The following is a 14,557-nucleotide window of genomic DNA, read 5'->3' on the forward strand; positions in this document are numbered from 1 at the left end:
TGCTTCGCTTGGGCATGTCTGGTCTAGCGGTTTCCTAAGGTCAGATGATTTCTCAGCCAATTTATGAAACGTGCGCAGTATGCAAAACATAACAAAGCTATCGGAAAGGTTTAAAGGCCAGGGTTAGGGGGAGATTGTTCCGGACCAACGTTCTTACTGGTGTCCGAGAACAACATGCAATGCAATGGCATGCAAGTTAGAGGGCAAGTTGATTAGTAGAAGTCAGACAAGATTGGGGGGAAAAGAAAAGATCTGTTGCAAATTATTATAGGTTAGCTTTCCTTGGTTAGTTACTTCAATCAATATTTGCCTAGCATTCAACTAGTGTCATACCTGCTAGCATAATGTTCAATGCGTGAATGAGTATCATCGTGTGAAAGCTGAGGGGACGAGGCGGGCCTATAAGGCAGAAAATGTGATTAGTCACAGATACCATCCATTAATGGAGAAAAAAAAAAAAAAAAAAAAACCCCACCACAGTCATGTTATATACATGGCCTAGAATGCTCTCACTCTAGCTCTCTGGATAACGTACACATTTAGTTTTTCCTTTATCTCCGAGATCATCGAGTGTCTTAAATCCAAGCTGGAGAAGTCCACTCTCCTACTTCTACTTCTTTCAGAAGCCATAAAAAAGAGATCGGAATCTTCTCTGGAGAGTTTCCATTAGAGAAAAGGCCGGGGGGAGACCATCTCTCTGGGGGCACTTTCCTCCTCCCTTGTTCGTTTCTCACACGCTACGGTTCTGAGACCTGTGTTGGCACTAGGCGGTCCAAAACGTTCAAGAGTTTACACCCATGCCGTTTATCAGCTGCTCTCTCACCGAATGGAAATTCTACGCGCGCCTAGTACACTCTCAGTCAACAATCTGATTCTGAAGAGGCCAGGCCGGTCCGGGACCTCTTAAGATTCCACACCCCAAGCTATCTTGTTCTGTGCAGTTCTGTGGAGAAGCAATATATCATCCACCAACTGAGTAGCAGGACTCTATCACTACTCCATAAAATAAAACTGAAGGACCCAAAATGATATTGTGATGTTTTTAAAAAAAAAAAAAAAAAAAAAAAGAACTAAATTCTATAAAACGTCACGGTATCTGAAATATCTATTAGGGCTACTGTGGGCTAATATGCAAGAGAAGCAAACAAGAGGGGAGGATTATATACTTTGGGGCGTAAAACCCTTTTATATTTTTATTATTTTTATTTTTTTAGCTCCAGAGACCAGGAGGTTTGGTACGGTTAACATTTTCCTCATCCTTTCCTATCAGATCTATTAATTATCCTCGAAGTTTTTATAGCACTTTCGGATTCATGTTAGGAAAAAAAAAATCCATCTGTTCTGAAAACCAGTTTGGACTTGGGCTTTTTTGTTTTCATTGGAGTAGGACAAAAGTTCTCTTCCATTTCTGTCCTGACACAGAAAGCCCTTAGGTAAAGGCACGAATCCAAAAGTCAACAGTAATCTATTCAGTGAGGACTGGTTTAGCCCAACGTCCAAACAGCATTAAATGACTTGGTCGAAACACTAAGAATAGGTTTGTTTTTCCTTATACTAAAAGAAAAAACCATGTAGTTATGTAGGCTGACAGCGAAAATGTACTAGAAATCCCTATTTCTTAAAGACACGCAATCCTAAGATGATGCCAACACGGTCTAGCAAACAACTAGGGAACGGAGGGCTTCCCTGTGGGGTAAAGGCCTTATTTATGAAACCTGTGTTGTCTAGGTCCAGTGTCCCCATAATCCAATTGGCACTGGACAACCAAGAGGTTTCAAACCGTCAGGAGGAGACAGGGATGACTACCCGATTTACTAGGCAGATCCAAAGATTTTCGTGTGAATCTTCACTCTGGTTTTGTAGAGTTCATCTGCTCGCTCCTTAGAAGCCTGCCATAGCGCAGTATTAGAAACATGCTAACTCACGTTTGTTTCAAAATATTCACTGCAGGTCAAGAGAGTTTAGTACTTGGATTATTCGGTTTATAAGCCCCGTCTTTTGGAACAAACTCGTTTTTCATGTACAGACTTCTTACGAGCTGAAAGCCCACCATGAAGGAAAACGGCTGTTTGCTCTTCTAAGAGTGGCTAGCTGGGTAGTGTTTAGAAGAAAACCTGACACCTTTGAGCTAGGCACTACATAGCAAGAAAACTGGGCATGTAAATCCAAAACACTTTAATAAAATCTTACACAGAAAATATTATGCAGCACTTTAATTCTTAACCTTGAGGCTAATTCCATGTTATTTTTCTTATCAATGTTCGTAGCACCTAACACAGCATGCCTAAGCACAAGAACTCATGATAATCAGAAATCTAAAAAGAAAAAGAAAAAAAAAAAAAGAGAGAGAGAAAGTACACTAAAGGAAGCACTTATTAAACCAGAAAAGGAGCCAGAAGGGAGCACAGTTCAGAGAAGAATCATTTAAAAACCAAGAATAAGTAAAAGTACAAAACCCCTCAGTCCAGAAACAAAACTAAACCCAAAGCCTTCTGAAACATTTTTCTGAGAGACGGTAAGAATACCGTTCTCCCTTCCTACTTCCTAAACACGAAACGATATACCCAGAAAGATTCGTCCTGTGATTATTAATGGCCAATTCCATCCCACCCACTACCCCTTTCTCTTCTGTGACAACTCCACTAATAACTTTTCACCCATTTAGGTTTCAAAGTGGACATGCTCCAAGAAGACTACCCGTCTCCTTTGTGGACGAACAATATAAAAGGCTTAGGCCAGATTTAGTTTCAAAGGTAATATGACAAATAGCGGGTAAACAAGGGCTTCCTCTAAAGAAAAACAGAAGGTGTGTGTCTCAGTGAACTTCCCAATTCGGTGATCCACATGAGAATCTGTTGACATCAGGGGCAATTCCTGCGAAATTCGAGCACCTCAGCACCTGGGTCTTTGCCTGAACAGGAGAGCTGGGCAATATATTTCATAAATTATGTATAATCCCAAGGGTAAAGACTTTAATAAAAATTGCTGGCATTGAAGAAAATAGGGACCGTAGCGTGCTGGGTTTGTTTTTCTTCTTCAAAAGTAGACTTTCCCACTATTTCTGAATAATCTAGCAAACTTTTTATAAAAAGGCAAAGCGATTCTATGTTTCAGTTGTTAGAGGAAGATATTGTAGTAAAGAAGGTTATTAATTTAAGTTCTTCGAAGTTTAAGGCAAACACCCTCTACTTAAAACAGGTGACATTAAATTCACGGCCATGTTTTTTTCTCATTAGTTTATGTCTACAATAAACTTCTTTTTTTTCCCCCCCCTATTCAGGGAACTGTTAGCTATCCTTTGCCTATTATTTTCTGCTACCTCTATCCGTGCATTTTCAAAGTGATTCTTTAGCATCATTGTCTTTAGAATATTTCAAATGGCTAGAAGTTATTCCAGAGTACATCCGTCTGCTTATCAGGATCCGGCCACACTGCGGATTTCAGTCTCTCAATGTGTTTTGAAGTTTCTTATTTCAGAAAGGTTCAAACTTCTATAAACAAATAAACTACCCGGGTTAGGGAAAAACCATTACCTACCAAGAGCAAAAACCAGAAGTGAATCTAAGTCACTCCCCCGATGGTTAAAAAAAAAAATCAGGTATAGGTACTGTAGCTCAAAATTAAGGGGCACAATAACGCTGCTTTAACCAAGAAAGGGAAGCCTCACACTTCTTTGAGGCCAATAAAGACTTAAAATAAACCTCAATTAATAGCTTGCGTTTATCACTACAGGATTTTTTTAAAAAAAGGATATACTTTAAATTAAATTACATGGGGGAGCGATAAAAAAGACCCAATAAAAATAAATTGAGTTCTTCTAAATTGGTCATTTCCCTCTTACATATAATAGAGCTGTCTGACTTTAAATAAATATTTTAATAAAGTACGCTTTGAAATACCAAAACTTTGTTATAAAAACTCCGCACGATAGAACTTTAAAACAATGCACGCTTTGTTTGCTAATAGGTAAATCACAGACTCCCCAGAGAGTTTTCTAATAACATTATAAACTCTGAGCTAAATCAATTATCTGTTGGTATCTAATATTAGTATTATTAATATACACCAATAGTAATAACCAAGTCGACAGCACACTTTCCTTCCAGTGTAAATGTCGAACTATTTATGAGCTGAATATTTAGTTCGGAGAGGAGAGCAAAATGAGTTTAGTTCCAAACAGAGAAACTCATGTATATAGAGATGAGTCCAGGAGCATACACACGCCTCATTGAAATTATTCCATCAAAGTCAACATCACACTATAAAACAAATTCTCTTGATTTTTAATGGTCCACTTAGAACAGGCCCTAAAGAATAAACCATCATCCTTTTGAAGGTCCACAAGTATTAACTCTCAAAAACTATGGCTAAAGAACGTTATGATGGAATCAGAAGGCTCTTCCCTGCTTATAATGGAAGGCTACATAAACACGTCTCCCGGGACTGTAACTAACAACCCCTTCGTTTCTTGGATGATTGATTCCAGGCCAGGATTTCTGCCGGTTAAAACCTGACCAGGTGGGGACCTGAAAACCTCACTCTGATTCTCCTGATCTGTGGCGGATGGCCCTCGCAGCGTCTTATCGCCGGAAGAAAAAAAATTGAAATGAAGGACGGGAACTTAATAGGTCTTTAAAACCAAACTAAACCAACAGAACAAAAATGGTCAAATCAAGCAAGCCAGCAGCACCCTTCAGCACAAGTACTCACGCAGAATCTACCGGCCAGAAGTTGATCAGAGTAACAGGACTGCAAAACAAAAAATGAGGTGGTGAAGAGAGACACAGGCAAACTCAGCCACAAACAAAGTAAACAAATCAAGAGAAATAAATAAATAAAGACAAAATAAAGGGCCAAGAAGTCAAAAATCAATAAAATTCAGCCAATTAAGTATGAACCGTGAAAAGCAACGGCCAAAACGCAGGTGGAAAGTGAGGTGAAAGAAAAACAAACAACTGTGCGATTGCCATCAGATATGGAAAACACAAGAGAAGGCGGAATACAGGTGGAGGTATCGTCATTTTGATCACGAGAATCATTGCTACTTACTGTGAAGAAATTTCCTGGGACTCTATTTTCTTTCAAGGAGATAAAAGCAACTAAGCACGACCCCACAATCAGATACAAAAAAAGACACACGCCTGGCGATTCGCGAGGGCAGAAAACCCCAACGAAAGGCTGGAATCCCTCATTTGTAAACCGTCCCACATTTCTCATCAGGGAAGCAGTAGCTGTCACGGAGCTGCTCTCCCTGGGAGATCCAGATTAAGTTTGGGAACAGGTAATTGGCATGGGACAACCGACACGGGAAAATGGCAATTGAACATCAGCTTGTTTTTCTCTTTCCAGCTAAAGTAAAATCTAAAGAAAGAGAGAGGAGAGACTGTTTGCATTTGGGAGCGAGGGAGGGCACTCGGCGGAGAGGAGCTCAAAGAGGCCTTCACCAGTACTCACGTTTCCATGTTGTCCCCCTCTAAGACAGTCTGCACAGGCAGGTAGCCCATTCGGGGATGCTTCGCAAAATACCTTTTGGTTCGAAATTTGTTTTTTAGTACCTTGGCAAAGTCACGAACATCTTCTCCCGATGTGGTCTGAAAGGGAAATTGCGCCGAGATCAGACACACGAGGGTATGAGGTCAAGGTAAAGGGGCCACTGCGGTGTTCTGCCTCGGGGTACTCATTCTGTAACTTAGGAGACCGTAGGGGTCAAGAGCGAAGTCGGCGGACAAAAACCGGGCCGGGTCTAGCATTAACCGGTAGGGTGAACTTGTCCACCTTGTTTACCTCTCGAAGGCTCAGACCGTCTGTGAAATGGGGGTAATAACACCTCAGCAAGCTGTCGTGACGAAAAAACGAAGTCAAAGAAGCACCTCGTTTCTAAAGTCTTAAAAGTTGACCTCAGGTCTGGCCACACTTTCTAGTACTTTAAGGACCGATCTGATCCACGCTGACGTCACGTTTCACCCCCTGAATCTCCCTCTCTTTCACAGCATGGCTCACTCCGCATCACTGAATACGTTTGCAAGAGGAATCAAAGTGAGAAAGACACTAGGAACTGGATCATGGCTCTATGATGGGAGACAGGAAAGTTCTAGAACAGAGCTTCTCAAACTTGGATGTGCGCAGCAACTACCTGCAGATCCTGCTACAATGCAGGTTGGATTGAACGAGGCAGGGGCAGGGCCCGAGTTGTTGCATTTCTAACAAGCTCCCGGGTCCGGCGGTGCTGATGAGTACAGCAGCTAGTGGTTCAGTAACATCAGACCGACACCCAGATGTGTCTGACCACCCAGTCTATCTCCTTTCCATTTCACCAGTGATTCTTCCAAAGTTCTGTAAGCTACTGAACGTTTCCTCAAAACGACATCTGAGGAGAAAGTTCCGTCTCCTAATTCTAGAACACTGGGCAAATTACTGAAGGCCTCAGAGTACTCCTCTGTAAAAAGGGGATGATAATAATAATAATACCTATTTCACAGAGTAGTTGTTTTTTTTTTTCTTTTAAGTAGGTTTCATGCCTAGCGTGGAGCCCAGCACAGGGCCTGAACTCATGACCCTGAGATTAAGACCTGAGCTGAGATCAAGAGTCGGACGTTTAACTGACCGACTTCCAGCTCAGGTCATGATCTCACAGCTCGTGAGTTCGAGCCCCGCGTCGGGCTCTGTGCTGACAGCTCGGAGCCCGGAGCCTGGAGCCTGCTTCGGATTCGGTGTCCCCTCCTCTCTCTGCCCTTTCCCTGCTCACACTCTGTCTCTCTCTCTCTCAAAAATAAACAAACATTAAAAACAAAAACAAAAACCAAAAAGGCAAAGGCCTAGCATTAGTTAAGCAAGACTGGCCAAAAGCAGCGGATTCTAAATTCGAAGGAACCCACATCACCCCCTCCCCCCACGCCCCCCAGCATAAAACGTCTCCACACGACCGCTAGGGCGGTAACAAAACACAGCTGAGAACGTCTTCTCGCCAACCACCAGAGATGAAAAATCTCTTCGTTCATCCTATGCTATTTGTGGAGTAACTTCGAGGCTTCGTTCTGTGCCAGGCACTGCCCTATGCGCTAGGGATAAAGTAAATCCGGAGCCCCTTCAGCGGGGGGACCGTCTCGGGAACTTATAAGTCACAGCTGTACACACCCTGTGCAACACGGTGCCAAAGTGCAACTCCTCCCAGGTGAGCTAAGCGTCCCGCCAGGGAGGCATCTGACTTACCGGAGTGCAGTATTCCACCATGGGATAGTGCATTTTATGGCCTTTTGCAACTCGACCAGAAAAAAAGCAACTTTGGCAGATGTCATAATTAAAGTGCTTCAGACTCCTGTACCTGGTTAAAACAAAAACAAAAACACACACTCAGGCATTTCTTCACATCGAATGCCCAAAGAACACTCTTTAATAAACCTTCCACAGGCTCCTATTTCTGCAAACAGAATGCAGTGTTCATTAATCCCACAGGTAAGTGATTAACTTCCTGCATTCACAGTTCTCTGGTGCTTCTCCCACAGTATCAAAACATTTTGGCAGGAAGATTATCCCATCAACATATGGAAGGAGGGAAGATGACTTCAGCTCTTATTTAAACTCCACTAGGAACCCTTTCAGATCAAGTAGGAAGACCAAACACAAGAATTCGGAAGAACTTCCAGGCGAAAGAGATGGACGCGCTGCAGGCCCCCTACCCATTCTGGGGACAAACGTTTCCTGAAGCAATTATTTTCCAAACAACGTATCAAGAGAAAAAGCAATTTCCGCAAATAAAGGAAAATTACACAAGAAGCCTCGTTTAAAATTCATCTCGCCCCAATCCCGTTTTCGGAACGACTGACACGATTCACCTCCAGGGAGTCGCGTGGCTGATCTCTTTCGTGTGCCTCTCTCCAGAAAACCCCGCCTCTCACCCACGCATAAGGGAAGCCCCAAGGAAAGACAAATTCGGGCTGGACAAAAGAATCTGTCCTCCGTAAGGTGCCGGGGGGCGCACACCCCCATTCTCGGTATACGGTACTGTTTCCTATTCTCTGCTTTCTTAGAGAAGAACCCTAGCCAATTCAAATAAACACACTCCTTCTGCCACATATGGGCAGGTGGGGGGACGGCTACCTTTTTTAGATCCCAACCATCTTTGGAGAGGAGGAGGATGAGAAGCAAGGGCCGAGTCCCCCAAATAATCTCCTTTGATAAGGGTAAAAGAATTAAACGCAAACCCCCTCTTCGGCCCTCCAGAGCCCTCCCCTTTTCTATTTTATCAGTCCTCCCCCGTCCATAAATCTCGCCAGCTAGGGAAGGTGAGAAAAGAGAGGTAGGAAGCGTAACGCCGTCCCCTGGGGCTCGCCCTCCACGTCCCCCATGGCACCGTTCTTACCTGCCAGAAACCAGGAAGGCAAACCGTTCCTTTGTGAGCACTGCCTACTCACTGTTGTCTACCTAGGCTTTAGAAACCTCTGAGGGTTTGTGTAAAACCTCTCTGTCAACACCATGAAGCATGGAAGGACAAACACCAGGGGTAAAAGAGTAGTGAATAAAAGAAAGCACACAAATGGTACAAAGTAGTTATTAGGAAACAAAGAAATAAAACAAGTCTAAGCATAACTAGAAAAAGAGTATTTACATAGCCGTTAGGTAGGTTCTGAACGGGCAGAGACTATGTGGCTAGTTTACAACTCTATGGCTTATTCATCGCTATGGAAACCTTGATGTTGACCCAGATGTTTAAATACATCATCATTTCAAAATGTGGGCTCGGGATTATCGTTGAGTAAGATTAATTCGCTTAAAAACAGCCCATCTCCCCAAACAGGTCAACAAGGCAGAGGATTTAAGAGCCAGTGGCTTTCCGCGACATTTTCCGAAGATCAGAATAATAACCTGCTATGTTTCCTATCTCTTTCACTTGTAAATTCATAAAGAACCTTTTCATTTTTTTAGCCGCTTTGTGAAATTTTCATTGACTTGCATGCTTTATATTCCCTCAGAAGTTCATTAGGATACATGCAAAGAGCATAATCAGATTCACAGGTAAAGAAACGCTGGGCTGCTTGAAACAATTCGTTACTCGAGGGAAGAAGAGAAGAATAAGCAGCCGAGCTACCATGACAGGTCTCCCCACACAGAATCATCTCTGAGTTTTGTAACGGATTCTTAGAGAGTTTCTATAAACAGAAAAAAAACAACAACAACAACAACAACACATGAAAACACCCCCAGAGAGACGGTTAACATTTTCTGGATCCAGGAAGGAGGCGGCACAGTTAATGCGCATACCCTCGACAGACAAGTATCTCAGGGGAGGCAGGCCATCAGTCAGTCGTGTTCCACCAAGGATGCGGCTCCGCGGAGCGCCACAATGAAGGTGGAAAGGGACACCTGCCTGATGAGTCAGAGCCCCCAAAATAGCCCAGCCATCAGGGCAGTCCACAGTTCGGAAAGGGAACGAACTCAGGGCAACTAGCACAGGAGATACAAGATCAAGTCCCAAAAGGTGACAACCACGCGGGAGGACGTGCCATAGTGGGGGTCCCGGATACCTGAATCCGATGATCGGACACTCCTTGCAGATGTTGCACTTGGCCTGGTGCTTGGCAGTTTCCGCAGCAGCCACTCGGTGCAGGACAGGCAGCCACACCATGGACTGGGGCTCCAGTCTCATCCAGTCTAGGAAGAGGGCCGCTTCGATCTCAGGCTTATTATTAGCCTGTGTGGACAGGAGGAAGGGCGAAGGGGGTGGAGGTGGGGGGGGGGGGGGAGCGCAGGGCAAGAAGAGAAAGGACAGGAGGCGTATGTCAGTACGGGCCCAAAATTAAGCAAAAGGCACAACGGGGGCCCAACGAGGCTCACTTTTCACAGCCCCTTTCTGCAAACGTCCCCCCAACACCCACAGGAGCCACCTGTCCCCCGAGGCTTCGGTAAACTGCCATTCCCGTGTGTGGCTGCTAGATGACGAGACAGCAGAGGAAACCAAACACATGGAGGAAGGAGAGCAACACACACACCTGAGCCTCGACACGCCCCCCCCCCCCCCCCAGCTCCGGCGTTTGCACACGCACGTTGAGAAGGAGCCGGAAGTGAAATGCAAGCGCTTACTGATAACATCTTGCAGGAGGTTAAAGAAAAACCAACTCAGGAATTATGGATTCCTTGTTTCTCCTAGAGAATCTATTTCTCAGTGTTTCACAGAATCATAATGAAGAGCCCTTAAAATGCATCTGGTCCCAGAGCTTCCTTTCACAGACTGGAAAACGGAGACACACACGAGGGAAGAACCCTTTCTAAGGCCGCACGATGGCCGAGCAGCCGAAACGCTACCAGAATCCAAGCCTCCTGGTCTAGTGCTGTCTTCACGGTGCCCTGTTGCTTCTCGTCTGTCCCTGTCGCTCTCCCTTTCAATGTCTAAATTTCATAAAACGCCATTCCTCCCAAACAGTTCACTGGTTTTAGAAAACTCGAAATACGTTTACCTATCGCTTACGGATCACTATAGTCATACATTTTTTTTTTTTAAATTTTTTTATTTTGATGTTTTATTTTATTTCTGACAGAGACAGAGGGTGAGCAGGGGAGGGGCAGAGAGAGAGAGAGGAAAACACAGAATCGGAAGCAGGCTCCAGGCTCCGAGCTGTCAGCACAGAGCCCGACGCGGGGCTCGAACTCACAGACCGTGAGATCATGACCTGAGCCGAAGTCGGATGTTTAACCAACTGAGCCACCCAGGCGCCCCTAGTCATGCATTTTGATTACATCTCTGATGACCCTACAAGATAGCAGAGGTGTTTTGGGGGGTCTTTTTTTTTTTGGTATTTTTAGACTGAGCAATCTATCGTCCACTGTTTTTTTCTCATTGCCTCTTTCACGTCACATCTTCCATCTGGGATGACTTCTGCCCAAGCACACCCTTTAGAATATTCTTTTCAGTGTCTTGTTGGTGGAGAATTTCTCAGGTTGTCTGGTCTGAGAAATCTCTCTTTAAAAAAAAGTTTACTTATTTTTGAGACAGAGAGAACAAGCAGGAGTGGCAGAGACAGAGACAGAGACAGAGACAGAGAGAGAGAGAGAGAGAGAGAGAATGAATTCCAGGCAGGCTCCCCGCTGTCGGCACAGAGCCTGACATGGGGCTCGAACCCGTGAACTGCAAGATCATGACGTGAGCGAAAATCAAGAGTCAGATGCCCGACCCAGGGAGCCACCCAGGCGGCCCTCTCTTTTCCTAAATCCATACTCTTGACAGCTATCTTCATTACATACGGATGTTTAGACTCAGAGGGGGTTTGTTTTTATTTTGTCTCAGCACACTGAATGATGATTCCACTTTACCTTCCCTGTTGCTACTGTTAACAAGTCAGCAGTAAAGCACACTACTGCTCCTCTGGAGGTAATTCGTCCTCCTCCTGTCTTGTGTTAGGTTTCTAGGGTTTATTTATACTTTTTAGCAGTCGCTGGGCTGCTTGAATCTTTAGCGTCTTTGGTCAGCTCTGGAATCTTCTCAGTCATGACCTCAACAAATGGCGCCTCTTCTCCATTTCCTCTCTGTTCTGCTTCCAGAAATCTATTAGATAAATGTTAGACTTTCTCAACCTAGCCCACGTTTTTCTCTGGACAGGCCCTCCTCGGGCTTCATTTCTAACAATCCCTTCTATCCTACCGGCTGGCTAGCTCTCTCTCTAGTAGCATCCCGTCGGCTATTAAACCCATTCAGTAAGTTTTAAATTTTCGCTGCCGTACTTTTAACAGCCGCAAGGTCTATCTGGTCATTTTTAAGGTCATCTAAAAAGTCTAGGGCTCACTGCGGAGATTTTTCAATGTTACCTGTTGTTCTTTTAACAGCGTAAACGCTTTTCCAACAATAATCTACTGATTCCGAGGTATGAAATTCCTATGGGTCTGCTCCTGCAGTCTGCTGTTTCGGCTGGTCCTCAGGCACCTTGGCTTGTTCCTTGCGGGGTTTTTTTTTTTTTTTTTTAATTTTTTTTTCAACGTTTTTTTATTTATTTTTGGGACAGAGAGAGACAGAGCATGAACGGGGGAGGGGCAGAGAGAGAGGGAGACACAGAATCGGAAACAGGCTCCAGGCTCCGAGCCATCAGCCCAGAGCCCGACGCGGGGCTCGAACTCACGGACCGCGAGAATGTGACCTGGCTGAAGTCGGACGTTTAACCGACTGCGCCACCCAGGCGCCCCATTTTTTTTTTTTTTTTTTTTTAACACGTACTACAGTGACCTTAAAAAAAATCTTCTGGAGGTACCTGGAGCCCTAGAATGGAAGTGTTTTCTATAGAAGCGACTGTCATTTGCTTTTGCCCACAACCAGAGGGCAGTGCGCCTATTCCGAGACCAATTTAAACGGAACATACGATGGGAAAATGTAGTATCACGCAAGTAATGAGCATTTGCACTGTAAACCCATGTTGCTTCTCTTGGAATGTGGCTCACTGAGAACGAATCTACTCGTACTGCAGACAGGAGCGCACCACGGTTGAAACCGACGGGTCACGCGGCTCACAAAACTCACCACTTGAGCAGTAGTCCAGCCACTGCCCCCGATTATAAATTTAACATTATAATGAGCCCTTGGACCCTGAATCTCCTAGCTGCGAAATGCTACCAATTTGAGGTACTGCTCGAAAGCTTGGGTTGAGCGCTTTTCTCTGTGGAGAGCGCTATCACAGAGGTACTCTGTGGAAATTGGAAAAAAACAAAAAAACAAGAATTACAGAACCCGAAGATCAAAGGGAGCATGCAAGCGAACTCATCCTCTTGGAACGGCACCACAGAACTCTTAGACCTTCCATGACCACGGAGTCCAAACTCTGATGCAATGCCAGTGTGCTCTTACGGCCACTATAGAAACATCGGCCGGGTGAGGGAGCAAACATCCTCAGTGGATGACCTCGAACACTTGAGTACAGGTACGCCTGTCAAAAGCACGTCATCACACGGAGCTGAAATCCACAGAGCAGAGCAGAGGCCGCAGAATCCAGCCACGGAGAGTTCAAACCCCAACCATGTACGGGCTGTGTGACCTTGGCAAAGTAACTTTACCGTTCCGTGTCTTAATCTATAAATAGCACCTGCCTCAGAGGGTTGTTTGAAGATTTCAATGAGTGAAATGAAAGGCACTTGGAACCCTGGCAAGACCAGAAACCCAGATGGTCTCAGGCTTTAAAGAGCCCTTCCAAGACTTTACCAGAGCAGTCATGTCTGTCCACGCTGCTTCACCCCTGTTCTTCTATTTACTCCTCATGGGACATGCCTTCGTTTGCCACAGTCCTTTAGGAAACTACTTTCCAAATACGATCTGCTGGGAATGGTCACTCCACTGGTCTGGACAGTATAACCGGATGACTTTCTTTTATTCTGTTGTACGTGCACAAAGGGTTTCTGTTCAGGTATAATCTCTGGCTGTTTCCCAGTCCATCCAGCAGACCTAGCATCCAACAAAACGCTTCAAGAAAAGAATTACGGAACTTGATTACGGAAACACTGCACTCATTACATCTGCCTCTTAAAATTCTTTGCTTTTTAAATTTTTTTTAAGTTTCTTTATTTGTTTTTGAGAGAGAGAGAGCACGCGCGCGAGCGAGAACGCACACACGTGTGCATGCACAAGCAGGGAAGGGGCAGAAAGAAACAGAGAATCCGAAGCAGGCTCCGGGCTCTGAGCCGTCGGCACAGAGCCCGACGCGGGGCCCGAACACGCAAACCTAGAGATCACGACCTGAGCCGAAGTCGGACGCTCAACAGACTGAGCCACCCGGGCACCCCTGCCTCTTAAAATTCTTAATGCATTGTTAACATAGTAAACGCTGAGGAGTCGTTGGTAAAGAAACACGTCAAACTTTGTCTGACCTCAGAATTTCCCATACTAATTATTCAGTGAGCCCAAGACCTTTACCTTTCAAAAAACAAAACAACAAAATTCCAAGGCTTGTCAACACCACAAGGTACTCATGCTGGGTTGGGCATAATGGGAAATGCTGTTCTTGGCTGTTTTCAATGATTCCTCTAGTCTGTACTTGCTCAGTTGGGACCTGTGTCCTTTCCCTTCGGTCAAGGACTGGGCTGTTGGTTTGGGCCGGCTGTACCAGCTCATCAAAATTTTTAAGAATTCTGACTCTCCAAGCCGAGAGATTAGCCATTCTTCCCTGCTTTGTGTCCTTTTGGTGTTTTTTACACTTCTTTTCTTTTGACATACTTCTTCCATTTGAAAGCACGTGTTCTGTCTTCATCAAAAAGTCAGTGGTGAAAATATCAAGCAGGGCCAAGGTCGGCCAGGAGCCACCGCCGCGAAAGTGCGCGGGCGGCTCGGGCCAACGCAAATCCACGATTCAGCCTTCTCTGGTTAAACCAGGACTCCCCCCGGTTCTATTACCGCGGAGTCCACTGCACTCGCTTTTCCACCTTGTACACAAAAGCACAATGAGAGCCTCTGTCAAAGGAGCTACAAGTTTCAGCTGCAGCATGTCCTCTAACCATCTCTTGCTCCACTGGTCTAGAAACGAACTTTATCAAAATAAACCCTTTCTAGCTCGGAGACAAACCAGTGCAGACCGCCAGTACAATGGCGAGC

At 44.9% G+C, this 14,557-nt stretch overlaps 1 protein-coding gene across 6 annotated transcripts in view; it reads right to left on the reverse strand.

The window, feature by feature from the left end:
- The window catches only part of DMD (dystrophin), a 1,614,661-nt gene that overhangs the window by 56,902 nt on the left and 1,543,202 nt on the right, over positions 1-14,557 (reverse strand). For 4 of the 6 annotated variants that reach the window (XM_042974138.1, XM_042974140.1, XM_042974135.1 and 1 more), the window contains 5 exons: positions 9,522-9,688; positions 7,210-7,321; positions 5,455-5,591; positions 4,711-4,749; positions 334-399 (listed from right to left, as the gene is read on the reverse strand). In XM_042974138.1, coding sequence (XP_042830072.1) covers positions 334-399; positions 4,711-4,749; positions 5,455-5,591; positions 7,210-7,321; positions 9,522-9,688 — 521 coding nt within the window. The remainder of the gene's footprint in view (positions 1-333; positions 400-4,710; positions 4,750-5,454; positions 5,592-7,209; positions 7,322-9,521; positions 9,689-14,557) is intronic. The other 2 variants (XM_042974139.1, XM_042974137.1) reach the window with 1 other exon arrangement.

Source organism: Panthera tigris, chromosome X (genome assembly GCF_018350195.1).
Source record: "Panthera tigris isolate Pti1 chromosome X, P.tigris_Pti1_mat1.1, whole genome shotgun sequence".
Classification (NCBI taxonomy): domain Eukaryota; kingdom Metazoa; phylum Chordata; class Mammalia; order Carnivora; family Felidae; genus Panthera; species Panthera tigris.